General features: G+C 50.5%; 1 protein-coding gene across 7 annotated transcripts in view; it reads right to left on the bottom strand.

The window, feature by feature from the left end:
* Positions 1-18705, bottom strand: part of TBCD (tubulin folding cofactor D) — a 202786-nt gene that overhangs the window by 24744 nt on the left and 159337 nt on the right. For 5 of the 7 annotated variants that reach the window (XM_087441863.1, XM_087441864.1, XM_087441860.1 and 2 more), the window contains 6 exons: positions 8004-8066; positions 6979-7055; positions 5399-5480; positions 3017-3135; positions 1065-1156; positions 210-350 (listed from right to left, as the gene is read on the bottom strand). In XM_087441863.1, the coding sequence (XP_087297989.1) occupies positions 210-350; positions 1065-1156; positions 3017-3135; positions 5399-5480; positions 6979-7055; positions 8004-8066 (574 nt within the window). The remainder of the gene's footprint in view (positions 1-209; positions 351-1064; positions 1157-3016; positions 3136-5398; positions 5481-6978; positions 7056-8003; positions 8067-18705) is intronic. The other 2 variants (XM_087441861.1, XM_087441865.1) reach the window with 1 other exon arrangement.

The raw sequence follows: 18705 nt of genomic DNA, 5'->3' as shown, positions 1-18705 counted from the left end.
GAGGCCGGGCAGCCAGAGGCTCTGCTGTCCTGAGAACGACGGCCCAGGCTGGATGGCGGCAGCAGGACAGCGAGTGGGAGACTGCCCAGGTAGAAGCAACACTGGACGTGGGCCATGGGCAGTGGCAGGAAATGCCCCAGCTCTAACCTGCGTGACACTCGCTGAGACACAGAGGGAGAGGGGCTGTGGGACTAAAGAACACGCCTTACCACGCCCCCACGTCCCCACGGCTGTCAGTGGTGTAGTCGCTCAGGCAGTCCAGCAGCGTGCAGTAAATCTGGGAAATGTTCTCCCTACACACAACTTCATCCGGGCTCCCTTCTGCTTTCACACCGACAGTCTGGCAGATCCTAAAATTAAACGTGTGTGAAATATAGCTAATGTCTGTGAATCCTATCCAATCTTTCCCGTATTTCACATCATGACGGCCAGATGTGCTTTTCCTGACAGGACACTCGGAACTGAACAATAACCTCAGAGGTGGTTCAGAATTCCACAGCTCCTTCTGCGCTGACATAATGCTGAATGACGCGCTTCTCCAAGATCACATTTTCTACTGTCTACAGTTTAAAAGGTGCGCAGGGAGACCATTTGTGGCTGGTCCCCTACCCTCCCATCCTGGCAGATGGAGATAACACAGCAGAGGAGGTACTTGCACAGGCTCGTCCTCTGACGTGCTTGTGGGGAGGGAAGGAGAGGGTGTCCCGACGTGTGCATTTGCGACAAGTCTCAGAGATCACCCTGCACGTGCTGACGGGGTCACTCCCCCTCCCTCGAGAGTGGCCCATGGAGCTGACGCTCATTCCCCAATCCTTGAGTGCTCCTAAAGTAAAGATGTCATCGCACTACAGGTTTAATATTCATTATAATTACAACAAATAAAACTTAATGAACCGGAAATGTTGACAATCCTCTGAAAAGAGAAGAAACTAGGAAACAAAAACTGATAGCGTTTGCATCTAAGTAAATTCATCATCTGAGACTGGGCTTCCAACACAAACCGACCATGAACATCCCTCAGTGTGCAGCTGCTGGCTTTTGGGAGGAAAACCAGTGGGACTCACCTAGCAATCGCCTTCAAGGCATCCCGCCTGGACTCGGCAAAGCTCAGGTCCTCGGGAGAAATGTGGGTGACGGCTCTTAAGCCTGCTAGAACCTGAAAAGCAATGACAAGTCATCAACAGAACCATCAACCGTAAGACAGACGCAATTCCCACGCAAGCAGAGATGTGGCCCCGTGCTGAGCTGCTCCCAGACGCAGTGCCGAGTGACTGGCAGCTCTCTGGGCCAGTCAAGCGCCCCAGTGCAGCCCGGGAAGAACACACAGCAGGGGGGTTGCCCTAGCCCTTCCACTGCCGGGTCCCCAAGCCCAGGTCATCTCTGCAGACGATGCCTCATCCTGGGCGAGACCCTGCACTCCAACACCAGCCATCCCCTCCTGTCCCATTGCTCAGGGCTGGATGGTTTGACAAATGGAGCAGCTGGCCCCTGGAAGTCCTGTTAGTTCTCAAAGGGCCCGTTCCATTCTAAAAGCCACATGTTTCAACTGGATAAACCCACAGTGAGTTTTAGACAGTCTGTCCTGACTCATTGGTACATAAGTCCGTCCTTGCTACAGATCCCAAGGCATCCTGGGCAGGAGGCAGCAACACAGGTGAGGGCATCTGAGAGGCAGGTTGGCAGGGCCGTGACTGACGTTCCAATCAAGGGAAAGGGGAGCATAAGAGTGTGGTGCACTGAGGCCGGGGGGGATGCCAGGGTCAGGCTGGATGTGGCCGACCAGCAGGCCACGGGCACCCACTCTTCTAGGGAGCTCAGGACCCAAGTCAGGGTGTCAAGAGGGTGACGGATCACCCCTGAAAGGAGACAAGCCAAGGATGGCAGAGCTCAAGGCAACCACGTCTCAGGGTGAACCCAAGGAGACCAAGAAGGGCCAGGCAGGAGGGAGAAAGGGAGGTGGGAGGAGCACGTGGCTCACAGAGGAGGGGTGCCCCGACAACGAACAGCACCCCCAGGGGTGAGGACCCAAGAGCTGCCTCAGGCGCAGGCAACGGAGCGAGAGGAGCCACAAGCCCAGTTCTCACCGAGGCCAAAAACAAGCCCACACTGTTTCGGCCCTCGGCCTTCACAGGGGAGGAGGTGGCAGAGGAAACCTCCTTCAGCCTCTCAAGACGGAGACAGAGCAGGGCTGGCAGTGCCCAGGCAGAGCCCGAGGCAGGAGGAGAGCTCCCTGCCCAGGGCCCGGCTCCAGTGGGCTCTGCAGTGCACACATTCAAAGTCTAGATCCCAAGACCCCAGGCCCACGGCGTTTCTGTCCAGGTAGAGCTCTGCCCGCTGCACTCTCCGCCCCAGGCCACCACAGCTGTGAGGGTGAGGCTCAGCACCCACAGGAAGCCGAACACCAACAGTCCTCTGTCCTCCTGAAGGCAAGCAGAGCCTCCTCAGGCCGGGACAGAGGCTCAGGGCCCTGCCGGACGCTGGGGAGAGGCAGGTCCGGGACAGCTCCCATCAGGGATGGGACGTGCTTCACAAGGAGGAATTCCTGGGATGGAAGGGACATTTGGGGCGAGGCCTCTGTGCAGACCCAGCACCCTTCAATCGTGGCCACAGGGCACAGCCGGCATCTCCAGATGAGGCTGGAGACATTCATTTCTGACAAAGAAAACACTGGATGATGGATCACAAACGTGTAAAGGCAAAAATGTGTTCCATAGAGGCAGAGAGTCTCTCCCTCAAACACTACCCCCTCCTACAAACCAGACTCAGCTTTCTGGGTCTTTACTTTCACAGGAGGATGTTAACCAGGTGCTGTAAAGGACTGTTACTTTGGTTGGTCCCCATTCCCTTTCTCATGGCCATAGGTGCTGCTTTTCAGGAATTCCTCCCCAACAGCAAACACTGGATTTGTTAATGGTCTGACCACCTCCCGCCCCATGTGTGGTCTCACACAATGCCCCCTAACCTAACCCACGACCCCACACATGGACACCCCTCTTCCAGCTCAGATCAGCCTCACCTGCTGGAGCTTGCCTTTCAGAACGAAGCCTGGAAGGGCGCCCAAGGCTAGCGAGAAGCCACAGCGAGTCATCTCCTCTGGGCTCTGAAGTTCAGCGAGATACTGCTTTATCAGCTCCTCTGAAAAGAAGTAACAAGAAGCTGGCCCACACTGTCCATTACTGACAATACACACTCGTCACCTGTATTTCAGAAACACAAGCACAAGTGCTGGAAGAAGAGAGGGGCCACTTTAGGCTCCTGAAGCAGATGTATTTTCAAAGTGGTATAAATCAAAACAGACTTAAGAATTTTTATTCAGTGATTTTAAGGTTTTCATAAATAATTTTAATACATGATTTCACTCTTAGGAAAATAAATCTAAGAGAGTTTTAAGAATGGTCGCTATAGTCATAATTTTCGTTTTTTATTCACTAAGAACACAAAGGCTTATTGTGCAAATGACCCGTTCCTCAGTGGCGAGAGTGCTGCTGCAAGCCTGGGGGCAAACGTAGCTCCCGCTGATGGGCTCCACGGGACTGACGCACGGTGGGAGTGTGGGGCTGCTCCCCGCAGATGCCCTCCGTGAAGCAGGAAAAGGGCAGAGGGCAGTGAGATCGGGCTTCATGAGAGCACAGCAGTGTGGAAATGGGCGCTTCCTCAGAGGGAAAAGCAAGTTGTCAGGAACAGGAGCAGAGGCTGAGAGGGAGAGCAGGCACAGGAAGGTCAGGGCGGGATTAAGGAATTCTAAGGAGGGAAGTGGAACAGCCAGATCTGTTCTTTAAAACGTGGCTGAGGAGGTGAAGGGAGGCTGGACACCTTTGATGTGTCCTACCTGCTGTCACCAAAGAGGTTCTTGTTATGACTGCTTAAATTTTAACAAACCATGACTTTTTTAACATGTGTACATGAAAACCTTAGTAATGTGCTCCCTAGACCCTCATATATTAGGATAGAAAAAAATAAAGCTGGAGTCCACGTGCACACATCCTAACGTGACATCTTGGGTGGAACTACAGATTGGTGGCAGCCAGAAAAAAGGCACCTCCATCCTCTTCACAATTCACTGAGTTTCAACATGTCAAAGGTTAATTTCAGAATCTCAAGTTTTTAATATTCAGTGTGACGTGATGTGGTCCTTTCTTCTCAGGCAAAAAGTAAAACATGACCTTATCATCCCAATTTTTAAACATAGACTAAATACAGAATAACACTACTGTCTCTTTATGTAAAATTACGTTAGTAACGGGATACAGTAAAACATCGCTAATATGGAAAGTCTGTCAGAAGATCAAATTACAGAATATTTTCTTATTTTGAAAAAAATCACAGAAAGTAGATTTAGACTACTTGCACACACGATTTCTATACACTTATTTAAAATAGCATTTCGTATACTTTTGAAGCAATTGTAATGTGTGTTCTATAAAATGATAGGAAGGAATGCCACAAGACAACCTAACGTGAGTATGAAGTTTTTTAATATAAAAAATAATACTCATGAACAGATCCTACAGACAGTATCATATGATGTATCAGATAAATTCCAGACAGAGGTGGTTCCAGAAAACCCAACTGATGTGGCAAGGCAGCTACACAGACACTGTTTTTGTAAAGAGGAAAAGAGCAAAAATGTGTTAACACGTGAAAGACACTGGCCAGGAAAATGCTGCCATAGTGCCAATGAAAATTCTGAAAGCATATTTAACCATAAAATATAAAAGCCAATGAAGTAAGCAATGACATGAATAAAGACTCCAAGGAGAAAGCATGGAATCAGGAGGACCTGGCAAGACAGAAGCAGACAGCTCTGAGCTAACAGACGTAGGGGGCAGGGATCAGAAAAGAGTCACCACAACAAGGAAAATGAAGGAACCGGAGAACAGACACGAGGAACACAGGGGACAGATGGACAGAAACATGAGGAGGGACAAATGGAATGGGGAAGGCGTCTACATGGCAGACAGACAAGGAGCCCCCACATGTAACTGGAACCTCCAAGCACAAAATGGGAAAGTTTACTTAAAAACCTAATTTAAGCAAACGTTGCTGAAAAAGAGTTGGTTTTACATAATTAACAGTAGCACCATGTCTAGGAAAGGCTACCGCAGTACAGCCAACACAGGACGTGGCCTAGCGAAGCTACTTGTTCAGAGTGAAAGAGAAGCTCCTCTGGATAGCTATGCAAAACCGGAGGATCCGAGAGGACAGCCAAGGGGCGACGCGTCCCTGCAGCCCCTCCACCCACCACCCACCCTCGTCTCTGCTGACCGCCCAGCCCAGGTCCTGGCCACACTCTCCTGCCCGGCACTCTCCCTGCCCAGACCCGGGTCCACACCGTGGCACCCGCACACCCAAGCTTCCTGGAGGATCCCAGGGTCCGGTGCTCTGCGTGCCCACTCACCCTGCCAGGCGGGATCTGCCTCCCCGGCCTCCTCCGTGCGGTACTCGCTGCAGAGAGCGGCCAGTGCCGAGACAGCCGCTTCCTAAAGCAAAGCAGAAGGTGAGGGCACCTGCTAATAAACTGAACAGAAACTTTCACTGTTTCTTCCACACAATGAAATCCCACATCTTCTAATGGGAACAGTTAGTCATAAAATGGGGCATTTTTTCTTTTCCAGCAGAAGTAATGAAGGAAAAAGTGTGTGTTATACACCCAGAAGTAACATGGGCAAGGACTCCAGGCGAGCTGTGTACAGGCTTCGTTTAGAGAGGAGTCGGGGCCCAGGGGCGCTGGGAACGGGATGGGGGCTGGACGAGGAGGGACCATGAGTTCCTCAGGCACCAATCCCGAGGACCACCAGGAGCCGCAGAGCAGGATGGAGGACAGAGCTGAGGAGAGGAGAGCGGAGCAGACGTGACAGCAGCCTCTGAGTTCGTGTGGCACGCAGGCACTCACTGGCCCTCTCCTGAACACCCCCACTGTCCACAGAGGAGGAGCCTGAGCTCGGCGTAGGCCTCTCATGATCGTACAGACAGCAATGGGCAAATGCTGGGCTTGTGTGTTCTTTCTACTGCTCCTGCTCCCCCAAATCAGGGAGCCAAGGCCAACAGAGCAGCCCTGGGGAGGGGTGCTGGGGCCAGCAGTGTGGGACTGTGAGCACAGGGAGGGCCCACGGAATGCAGCTCACATCCAGATGTCACTGGTACATATCGGAGAAATATGTACCATGGTCACTGCTGGTGTGAATCAATTATGGATATGTCTTAAAAAGGAAATTTTGAGGCATTGATCATGAGCCACTCAAATTCAACTAGTAAAACTGTACTTGGATTCCACAGAATGATCAAGTTACTTAAAAAAAAAAAGGAAGTTGAAGATGCATTCTACTAACCCAGTGGAAATGCTAAGACACAAAGGAGGCTAGACAGTTATAAAAGAGACCAGCAGATATTTCATTTCTTCATCCTCAATACCAAAGCCTAGTTGTTATCAGTACCCATGCTCTCTTCTCTGTAAGGGGTAAGCGTTACAGTTCTGCTAGTCCAAGGTTCCCCTGTCCCAGAACAGGACAGCAGTGGCACTCAGCCCCTGGGACACACACACTTTCTTGCTTGCTCAAAATGGCCAACCCTGATCCGTGCAGGCAGACCCTGGACTGCGGTTTCTCATCTGTATATGAGCATCAGGAGCGAAGTTTCCCTCCCTAAAATCCTACAACTAAACAGGACACAGAACTCAACTCAACAAGGAATTACTCTTGACGTATAGAAAAAATGCTTCAAGTTGAATATAATAAAACCAGAAACAGTAATAAAAAAATTTAAATATTCTGGTTACCAATGGCTGCATTTGTTTTCCTGATTATAAATTACACAGACAATACCACCTAGAACTCTAAATATAACTATGACATTTATCAGTTATCACGCTAGTGTGTAAAAGGGACTCATAATGCACACAGTCCTTTCAAACACTAAAAATAATAATTAATGTCACTTTCTGTACAACGCAACGGTCGTTAAAATCTTGGCTTACCACACCTTAATCTGTTGTTTAGAATGACTTGAAATAAGATGGAGGTTTCTCAAAGTGTCATTTATCAGCCACTGCCAACCATCTGTTAAAGAAAAAAATTTATTTACTCGATTAAGAATATTTAGATGAAATTAGAAACAACAAACAGATCTTTTTCTACCTCTTAAGTCAAAGTAGACAGTAACCTGTGAGATGATTCTGCAGAAAATCTACAGTAAACCTTCTCCAGGGCATCTAAGATTCTAAAGGCCCTCTCAATTTAAAGGGAGCAAGTCTTCTTTGGGCTGTTGAAATGTTAAAACTGTTACCATGGGACAATCTTTGTTCTTTTATTACACCTGTAAGCCTCAGGTGGTCTCTTCCTGTACCTGTCCCTCCAACTCTCCTCCCAGGGACCCCACCAATAAAAACCCAAACATTTAACTCAATTAGGCAACAAATGCTGAATCTATCCAGTTGTTTTTTTTTTAAGTCACAGGATTTCTAAGGCTGCAGAGTGAAGACAGCCAGCCACTGGTGAAGGTGATCCGAGGCCCCTTTCTTACTGCCTCACTGTGGCCACGTGCCACGGAACATGGAGGGGATCCAGGCCTGCACAGGGGCCCGGCCTCCACGGCCACAAAAGCTAGTTCTCGCACCTCCTGCCTGGGGAGGCCTCGGCGCCTGCTGCTAGCGCTCCTCTAGTCCTATGAGTCCCTGTGCGCCTCAGGCCTGCACCGTCCATCTGGGAGAGGAACGGACAAGAATGGTCAGCACTGGGCAAAGCTGTGACGGGCAAAACCACAGCCGGGAGCTCTGAGGAAGGAACCTGACCTCTCGGAAGAGAAGAAGAAGATACTCGTGTCTTTTTGAGCATGGAAGAGTGTGGCACATGCTCATGATTTACAACCAGATCGTGTAGCAATGTGAAAACAAGGTGTTCTAATATCATGAAACTTTATCATCCAACCTAACAGGTTCATTTTTACTTTTTAACTTGAAGTAGTTCTGGAAGAAAATGCTATGAGTCACTGACAGGAAAAACACTTACCAATTACAGCATCACCTCTGAAGGGCATTTTGGAAAGGGACAAGTTTTCTATTAAAACGCACACTAGGAAGAAAAAGGATAAATGCAGTGTCATTTCTCCAGAAGTGCCCGTCACAGCGCGTGCCCTGCTGGATCTGAGTCCTGTGTGGCAGCACTGAGCCCCTCCTGGCCCCTACCCTGCCTGCTCCAGGGGCCTCAGTGCTGGTGTCCACCCAGCCCTCAGCTGTACAGCCTTGAAGAACCTGCTCTAGACCTGGCCCTGGGGACAGAGGCAGCTCCAGGACCCACCAGAATCATGTAAACCGAGTGCGCTTCAGAGAGCCCCACCCAGTCAAGAGAGCTCCATGTGGCAGCTACAGATGTGACCCCAAAACGAATCCCCAGGGACGACTGACAATTCAGAGGACTCGTAGGCTAGCAGGGCCATCAACATCTACAAGTAACCAGCACCTATAGCAGAGCATCAGGCACCTGCTTGAGACAAGTACCCCAGAGAAGTAAGCTCACATGAGAGAAAAGGGGTCTCCAAAGACGGAGGAAGTGCTCCTGTCACAGGTGAGCACCCGGGGGTCCACCTGGTGTAGAACAGGTGACCACCAGGGATCTACCAGGCATCCGCCAGGGGTAGGACAGGTGAGCACCAGGGATCTACCAGGGATCCACCAGGAGTAGGACAGGTGAGCACCAGGGGTCCACCAGGGGTAGGACAGGTGAGCACCGGGGATCCACCAAGGGTAGGACAGGTGAGCACCAGGGATCTACCAGGGATCCACCAGGAGTAAGACAGGTGAGCACCAGGGGTCCACCAGGGGGTAGGACAGGTGAGCACCCAGGGGGGATCCACCAAGAGTAGGACAGGTGAGCACCGGGGGTCTACCAGGAGTAGCACAGGTGAGCACCGGGGGTCCACAGGAGTAGGACAGGTGAGCACCCAGGCTCCACCAGGGGGTAGGACAGGTGAGCACCCGGGGGGGGGGGTCCACCAGGAGTAGCACAGGTGAGCACAAGGGGTCCACAGGGGTAGGACAGGTGAGCACCCGGGGACAGGTCCACCAGGGGTCAGGACAAGGTCAGACCAAGAGCACAAGCTGCAGGAGGAGATAATGCTTATTACCCTCACCAGGATGGCCCCTGGACCAGCTGCGGTGCTGAAAGCTCTGGTGAACTCCTGACTCCATGAATAGTGCAGTGTCAGTTTTAAATGGAGAAATGATCACCACTTCCCCGGGCAGGGATGTGGCCCAATGTAACCAACAGGTTACAGACCAACCCGCTGCATGGGAAACTGGAAACGTGGATCAAAGACCAGAACCTCCAAGCTTCTCTCTGGCAGCCTCACCGTGAAGGTCCCGACCGTCTGCATGGGGGTCCAACAAGAGAGGCCCTGCGCCTCAGTGAGGAGGGCCAGAGGGCAGGCCATGCCCACCGTCTGAACCACGCCAGTTATCGGCACTCTCCCCTCCACTCTGCCCACCTACCTGGGACAGGCCCCCAGTACTTCCCAGCAAGCCTGGCCTGCTCCCCCAGCACGCCACATACCCCCCAAAATGACCATGCATAACTCCTCTCCTCATATTGCCCACACACAATACAAAAAGAGCGCAGCCCCTGCACCTGCCATTTCTGTTACACTAAAATGAAAATAGCATTAGTGGCTTTTCTTGATTGTATAAATCATATTTGCTGAAAAAATCCTAACACTACAGAAAAATGTAAGATGGAAAAAGTTACCATTGACATTGTGGTGATCGCCCTTCACTGCACAACTGTGCATGCACCCACCTGACACACCTCCACAGAAATGAGAAAACAACGCCACCTTCGTAGGGACACCCCTTTCTTCTAACTGAAGTCCAGGCTTGACCTGGAGTTTGAGCTCCCAGACCTTCCTTGTGCTCAGAGGACCATACCACCGTAGACACCACACACTTGGGTGAAATGTTCATATTCTGCTTTGCCCAGTTCTCAATTGGATTCCTTACCTTTTATTGGCAATTTTAAGAAGTCTTTGCAGCCTATAAATAATAACTTTATCTTTCAACTGCAATACAAGTACTTCCTCTAAATCTATATTTTGTCTACTGACTTTATGCACGGTATATTCTTCTATACAAAAGCTTTTAATATTTATTTAAACAAACATTAACTATTTTCTATTGCAAGTTTCTAGTTGTGGAACTATTGCAAGTTTCTAGTTGTGGAACTATTGTCAATTCTGCTAAGTGGTTATGTGCCAAGAGCCAAAAATAAAACAAAACAAATTTTAAAAATCCAAAAAAATAGCCCTTACCAGTTAGAACTATCCAATGAAGTTTTACCATGACATGGTGTTTGGATCTGCTTTACGATTCTGGGGCAGGAGACTGGAAGGAATGTGTTGAGGGAACAGATAAAACAAGAGTAGCAAATACTGAAGCTGGAGAACAGATACATGGGGCTCATTACACTATTTTTCTTTGCTTCTGTGTAGATTTGAAAATTTCCAAATTGAGAAGTTTTTTAGAGACTGACGTTATACTATTTCTCCTAAAATTTCTTTCAAGTTTTTTTAATTTTATTTTTTGTACTTAAGTTTTTAGTTAATCAGAAGTTTAGTTTGGGATATGTATGAGGTAAAGACACAATTTTACTTTCTTCCACATGGCCTTTTGTGACACTGCCATTCATTCAATAAGCTATCCTCTTCCCCAAGGTTGGAAATACTTTGTCACATATCAAGTCCATCTGTATCTTTATGTCAGAATCTGTTTCTGGATTCTCTCTTCCATCTACCAATCTGTTTGCCTGCTTCTAAGAAAATGCCATTCTGTTCTGAATAGAGTAGTTTTACAGTATGTTTTAAGGACTAGGAAATCCAAGTCCTCACTTTTTTTTAAATAATTTTCTTAGAGATTCGACCTGCATATAAACTTTAAAGGCATCGTATCAAGTTAAAAAAAAAAAAACAGCACATGAGAAGATGTTCCAGTTCACTAGCCATTAGGGACATGCAAATTAAGCCCACAGTGAGATATCGCTACACGACTATCAGAAAGGCTAAAGTTAAAAACAGTGAGAAAACCAAATGCTGGCAAGGCTGTGGAGAAACTGGAACTCGCGTACACTGCTTGTGGGAACGTAAAATGGCACAGACACTGGAAGTCTTGGCAGTTTCTTAGAAAACAAAACGTACACTTACGATAGGACTAGGCAATGAAACTCTTGGGCATTTATCCCAGAGAAATGAAAAGTTATGTTCACACAAAAACAAATATTCTTGGCAGCCTTATTCATAATAGTAAAAGCTGGAGTCAGCCCAAACGTCCCTAAATGAGTGAATAATTAAAACTAACTCTGGTACAAGCAGACAGTGGGATAAAAAGGACAAGCCATTCGGTAGATGTTGGCTCGGGGCTGGTCTTCCTCGGCAAGAGGAGGAGGATTAGCATGGATGTTAGCTCAGGGCTGATCTTCCTCACAAAAAAAAAAAAAAAAAGGAGAAGCCATTAACACTGAACAATCCAGAGGGACCTCAGGGGCACTATGGTTATGGAAAACGTCCACCTCAAAAGCTTACACACCATGTGATTCCACACACATGACATTCTTGAAATGAAAGACTGTAGAGACAGCCAGTTAGTGGCTGTCAGGGGACAGGGAGTGAATGAAGGGGGCGAGAGGAGGGAGGTCCTTGTGGTGAACGAGCAGTTCTGTATCTTGACTGAGGTGTTGGTTATACACACCTAAGCACAGCTGCATAGAACTAGACGCATCATCCATGAACACACGTGAAAACTAGGTAAGTCTGTAGTCTAGTTATGGTATGGTACTGATATCAATATCATGGCTTTGACATTAACTATAAGATAAGATGCCATCAGTGAGGGAAGCTGGGTGACAGATACACGGGGCTCTGTGCACTAATTTTATAACTTCCTATGAGGCCATAATTATTTCAAAATAGAATATTTAAAAATGTAACAGACAATTCAGACCAACCCACCAGCTAAGACAATGTTTTTTAAAAAGCTGGACAAAATTAAAAACAAACGACATGTGTTCAAAGTCACTGGTGAGCTACCAAGGGACTAAAGAACGACAAGCAAAGCCCCGGAGACCAACAGCCCGTGAGTGAGCAGCCTGTCCCCAAGCAGCTGGCGATTCCAGAGGAGCATTCAAAACCCGGGTCAGAGCTTCTCGACTCTCTCAGGGCTGGTGGGACAAAACATGAAGTCCAGAGCTACCATAGGGAAACTAGGAAACCCCTCACCACGGTTCTGAATCCAAAGGACCAATCCCTAGAAATAAGTATAAAATCCAGGTCAACTGGCTGAAGCCTGTGCTGAATCCCTCAAATCCTGAAACTGGATGGAGATGCCCCAGACCACCAGCACTGCAGCCTCCAGCCAGGAGCAAATGTAAAGGCTCTCTGGGAAAGGACACATTCCCAGGCTTCACGGTATTTCTGCAGTTTTCATACCTAATATCAGGCCTTTACAAACAGAACTATAGAAGCTCTCAATAAGAGTATTATTAGACACAGATTTTAAACTGTGCTTATTTTGCTCAAAGAGGTAAAAGAAATGATTGAAAACTATGACAAGGATATAGAAACTATAAAAAATAAATAGAAATTGGGGCCGGCCCCGTGGCGCAGCAGTTAAGTGCATGCACTCCACTTTGGCGGCCCGGGGTTCACAGGTTCGGATCCCAGGTGCACACCAACACACCACTTGTCACACCATGCTGTGGCGGCATCCCATATAAAGTAGAGGAAGATGGGCATGGATGTTAGCCTAGGACCAACCTTCTTCAGCAAAAAGAGAAGGATTGGCAACAGGTGTTAGCTCAGGGCTAATCTTCCTCACCAAAAAAATAAAAAATAAAAATAAATATAGAAATTCTGAAAGACAAAAACACACAAGAAGAATTCAATGGATGGGTTTAATAGCAAATAAGACACAGCTGAAGAGAGAATTAGTGACATGGAATATAGGTCACAGAAAATACCCAAATTGGAAAAGATAGTAAAAGGGGAAGAGAGGGTGCAAGATAGGAAGGATGAAGTGAAATGGTCTAACTCACAGATGACTCAAGCCCCAGAAGCAGAGGTCAGACAGAATCACAGAACAGCAATATTTGAAGAAATAATGGCTGAGAGTTTTTCCAAAAGTGACCCAAAAAATCTACAAAAACTACAGATTACAGGACCGCTGTTAACCCTAGAACCCCAAGCAAGGTAAATACAAAGAAAACGCATTCTAGGTACATCATGGTAAAACGGTGAAAACCAAAGATAAAGACAAAATCTCAAAAGAAGCCAAAGAAAATTAACAGATTACCTCCAATAGAGTAAAGAGGGGCAGATAACTTCTCAACAAAAAAGGAAAAAATTGAGAGACAACAGACTGCGATCTTTAAAGTGCTAATAAATCAAGGCCTAACTCAACTTTTATACCCAACAAAAATAAAAGACCTTTCCAGACAAACGAATCAGAGAGTTTATTGCCAGCAGACATACACCATGGAGAACACTAAGGAGTGTCTGTTCTTCAGGCCAAAGGAAAGGATCCCCTTGGAACGTCAGAAATGCAGAAAGAAATGAAGAGATTTTAAAACAGTAAATATGTGGGTAAATCTAAATGAATTTTAGACACGAATCTAGACAACTGGAAGACACGACAGCAACAGTGTCAGGAAGCGGGAAGTGGTCACAGGAGGGAGGGGAAGGAGATGCGTGTGCTGGGAGTGGTGCCTGGGTCAGAGAATGGACCCCTGGTCTCCCACGGGAGGAAGGGAACCAGCCGTACGTATTCAAGAACGCTGCAGCTCACTTCACCGATTTCTAAGTGACAATATCCCACCCCCTAGTGGCAGACGCCAGTGCTGCTCACAACACTGTGGTTTCCCTCCCCTCTGGAGGCTCGTGGAGGGACTGCACCTTTACAGATGTTTTAAATCAGGTGTGGTCACAGGACTTGCCCTGGCCAATGAAATGAGAGCAGTAGGAAGCACGTGGCTCCCGTGCAAGCGTCGAGAGCCGTGTCGGATCTTCCTTCTCCGAACCCCAGCCACATCACAGGTGGTGCAGCCTCTGTCAGCTGGATTCCCGAGGAAGCACACTGCGGAACAGACTCCCTGCCCTCAGCTGACCGCGGAGACATTGTAGCATGAGCAGATAAAAAACTGGTTGTTGTTGGGGGCTGGCCTCGTGGCGTAGCGGTTAAGTGCGCACGCTCCACTGCTGGCAGCCCGGGGTTCAGATCCTGGGCGTGCACCAATGCACTGCTTGTCAGGCCATGCTGTGGCAGCGTCCCACATAAAGTGGAGGAAGACAGGCAAAGATGTTAGCTCAGGGCCAGTCTTCCTCAGCGAAAAGAGAAAGATCGGCATGGATGTTAGCTCAGGGCTGATCCTCCTCACACACACACACACACAAGCAGTAAAAAAAAAAAAAACAAAAAAAAACACAACTGGTTGTTGTAAGGCACCCATATATTTGGACTGTACAACAGCATGGTGCTCCCTCTCTCCTAGTAAGCTGAGCTCCACAAGCCAGCTCCGCTGCCTACGGTTCTAAACGGTGAAACCTCAGAGCACGGCCTTGGCATACAGGCCTTCACAATGAGCAGACGGATGCAAGAGAGGAGAAGAGGCCCCACTCCTGGGCAGCTGGGGACACAGAGCTACGGTTCTGCACATAAAATCACTTTAAATACACTGACTGATCCAGGGCTCGGTAGAGGATGCTCACTCAATACTGCCCTCATTCTCCTGTGCAGCTTATAGGCTTGCATGAGGGTTCACAGCAGAGGCCAGCTTGTTCTGTTATTTCTCTGGTATGTGAGCAGAGGAGTCTGGATCGATGCCCAAGTCTGAGCCATCAGTGCCACGTGACATACAAAGAACCTACAAAGACCAGCGGTCTGACCGGCACCTGACGGCTCGGGGACACATGACATTCTTGACAGTAGCTCAGAACTGACTTGTCTGCATTGTCAAAGGGTATAAATGCCTACGCCACTAGAGCCCGTGCAGCCCATGCATCTACTAGATTTCTCATTTTGATAAGAACCTGACTTGTCTCATTTAAATAAACACATCTAAAACTAAAGACATCAACAAATAGCTGTGCAAGCACGTAACTTAGAAATACGCAAGCAGGTAAGAAAAAAAGGCAGCTGAGAGAAGTGAAAGGGATGATTTTGGAGAAATAAAATTTGGGATTGGGGGTGTAGGGCCAAGACCACTGACACTTTGCAGAACTATTTCACTTTCTGAACTATTTTTACTTAAATAAACTTGAAGGAAAATAATTTATTATGAAGGGAAAAACAAGAATGAGAAAAAAAAACCAAGTTTACACCAAGGAGTCAGTCGAGGTCACCAGGGAAGCAGTGGCTTCAGAATGACCCCCCAGAAAGTTAACAAAGAGCCACGCAGGGCAGAGGTGTGGGGACGGGGCCACCTGCCAGGAGCTATGGCCTTGGTTGTGGGGTACAGGCCAGCAGAGCCTCCTCTGATCTCCCTTTCCTCCCCTCCTCCTTCAACCGACCCGGCAGGAGCTCCCACTGACCAAAAAGGCTGGAAGCCAGTGGGCCTGAGAGAACAGCAATGCCCCCCACGAGGCACCCCCCTCATGCTGTGCCCCTCACTGTGCGCCCCCTCCAGGCAGCCGCCAGAAGCAGAGAACAGGCAGGAAGGTGGAGCGCGCTTCTGGAGAGTGAATGGAAAGCATCCCACCCACAGCCCCCACAACAGACTGCAAACCGCAGTTATCCTTCCAAACAAAGCCCCCAAGAATTTGGGGTGGTAGGAAAACACCGAAATAGCAAACAGTTGCTTTTTTTTTTCTTCAATCTTCAGATTGGCAAAGCAGTTTTTCTGTATCACAACTACTTCGGCACAGACGACTGGGGGTGCAGCCGGTAAATGAGGAGGCGGGAATAGCCACCGCACCTCGAGTTTTTCGGGAAAACATCACCAAGAAACAACTGAGAAGGCGAATCCCTACTCCCCTCTGTCTACCAAAGAGGCAAAAGCAGCATGCGGGGCGGGGCGGGAGCTGGGCGCAAGGTCCGGCATGGCAGGGCTGGGCGGGGACGCGGCTAGGACGTGGGCGGGGATCTCGGCGGGGCTTGGAGGCAGGGCGCGGCGTAGGGCGGGGTGGAGGGGCCCGGCGTCACGTGGCAGAGACTTCGTGCAGAGCACCCCCACCGCAACCAAGGAAGCCACAAAGACCCGCGCATCCTTTTCTGCAGCCACTCGAGAAAGCGTCTCTCCCGAGCTGTCTGTGGTGCGTGGACGGGCGGGAGAGCGCGGCTCGGTGTCTCAGCAGCGGTCAGCGCCGCCAGACCGCGCACCTGGCGGCACCGACAGCTACTGACAGCTCATCATGTGAATCGGTGTGTACCATGTGATGCCAAGTTCAAGAGACACGAGAAGGAATGACCCTGCAAGACTCCCCTCCACCTCCGCGGCGGCCAGCTCCAGCTGCGAGGATGACGATCTTTTTATGGTGAACAATTTCTGTTCCCACTCACAAGTAGACCCGCGGGCGGCGGGACGTCTGCGAAAGTCGTAGGACCCGCCCTGCGGCCCGGCTGTGCTCGAGAGCTGCGAGCCAGAGGTCAGAGTGGACCCCAGAGACACTCGCATCCACCCCAAGCCGAGCCACGCCGTAAGTCCGGAACGGCTCATGGATCGTGAGCCTTGGACGATGCTCCGGGAATGACTCGGGGTCATCCGACGGCTCCGCACGGAGAACCCACAGGCGGTCGTGGCCCAGAGCCAGGGCAGAGCGGGCCGAGGTTAGGCCGCTTCTGGATTCACCTCCGCGACGCCTGCCGACCCGCGGGAGACCAGAGCCCGGCGGGGCGCGGACGGCGAGAGACCAACTACCCCGCGGGGAGCTGCCGCCGGCCCCCGACGTCCTCAGGGCGGCCCGTCAGGAGAGGCGAGGCCCCGAGCAACGTGGTGCGGACAGGACAGCCCAGGCTTCCCCGGGACGCTCTGCGGACAGCCAACGACGTGTCCGACGAAACCGCCAATGTAACGCACCCACTCTGCGGAAGCCTCGCTGACCGGGATACGCGACCCCTCACGGGGGACTGAGACCCAGCCGCGCGGCCAGGGCCCTGGGGCTTCGGCTCGGCGCCCTGCGTTCCTCCTGCCACCGCCTCTCCGAGCTGAAGGCTTCCTCCCCACCCCACAGGGGCTCTGGCTCCGTGAGCTCGCGAGCCCGCAGGGCAGGACTGGCTCTGTTCTGTTTTCCACTAGGCCGTGCACAGTGGGTCGTCAGCACGTGCTCGCTTCCTGGAGCCCGCACACAGTGGGTCCTCAGCACACGTGCTCACTTCCTGGAGCCCACATACGGTGGGTCCTCAACACATGTGCTCACGTCCCTGCAGCCCGCACACAGTGGGTCCTCAGCACACGGGCTTGCTTCCTGGAGCCCACACACAGTGGGTCCTCAACACTTGCTCACTGAATCAACAGACAAGAGTCCTCATCTCCCTGCTGCCCATCATGCGCTCCTTCCCCTCATCTACTTTTCCATTTGCTGCTCTCCTGAAATGTTTCCACAGCGAGTGGCTTCACATGAAGTCATTCCTGGCTTTGCTTTCCGTTCTCACTGATCAGCGCCTATGTGGTTCGTGCTGGGGTTTACCCTGGTTTTCCTCGGCTGCTTTTATTACCTCTTGCTGTTAAATGTTTCTTGCCCATGCTCTACACAGGCGTGTGTGTGCATGCCCCTGCCACAGACACACACGCGTGGTCTTTGTTGGGTCTCCTGTACCTCTGAGACTGGTGGCGTCACCTCCTGTCTGCTTTGAAACAGCCAACGCCAGTGAGTTCCTAGCACAGAGGTGATGAGCATATGGACCGCGACGGACTGGCCTGTTGACAACATCGCTGTTCAAACTGATCCCAGGAGACCGTGACTTCCGCTTCCAGGTCAGGAAGTGCTCTCCTGTGTGGTGTGACTCAGAAGCGGAACAATCCTGGGGGCATAGCCCACTGCCTGGCCTCTGCACCAGTACAGTTCAAGACCTCTTCCGCAACCGGCCACAGCCCCAGGAGGTCCTGCCCACACCCTCACTGTGCCCTCCCTCCCCGTGCTCTGTCCTACCTGGACTGACCCCACACGCACCGCCCACCTCCCTCTTCCTGGATTAACCACCTCGTTCTCCGAGAACCCAGCACACTTCAGCTGTGCCACGTGTAGAACCCCTGATGCCCTCCCACCGGCCAGGACCGTCCCCCCTTCCCTGGGCCGCCCCTCGCCACACTGCTCCTCCTCTGACAGAGGGATGACATGCCAGACCTGCATGAAGTCACCGCTGCCATCTGGGGTCGGGGGATTGACGAGGGGACAGGCTGGGCACGAAACGCAGAACACAGAGCAGCACTGACGCCACAGGGTGGCATGTGGAAGGTCTGAGTCCAGCAGCGTTCTGGAAACGCAGGGAGACTGCCTCTGCAGCCGTTCCAAGGGTTTGTATGCTATCTCTAGTCCTTAATAAAACCGAGAATCCCAATCAAATGAGGACCAAGCAAAAGTAGAGAACCGGCAGTTCTTGGTGAGCAAGGGGATTTGGAGCAAATGAGAGCGTGAGGGGCCCTGCAACCCCCTTCCCAGGTCGGGTGGCTGCTGGCAGATGTGGACTCTCTCAGAGGGGTAGAGACAGCCCTGGGGGGTCTGAACTGGGTGGGGCAGTGC

Source organism: Ceratotherium simum, chromosome 16 (genome assembly GCF_057802395.1).
Source record: "Ceratotherium simum simum isolate JZ-2026a chromosome 16, ASM5780239v1, whole genome shotgun sequence".
Lineage (NCBI taxonomy): Eukaryota > Metazoa > Chordata > Mammalia > Perissodactyla > Rhinocerotidae > Ceratotherium > Ceratotherium simum.
The sequence above is the reverse complement of the archived record's forward strand: the minus strand, read 5'-3'. Positions and strand labels throughout refer to the sequence as shown.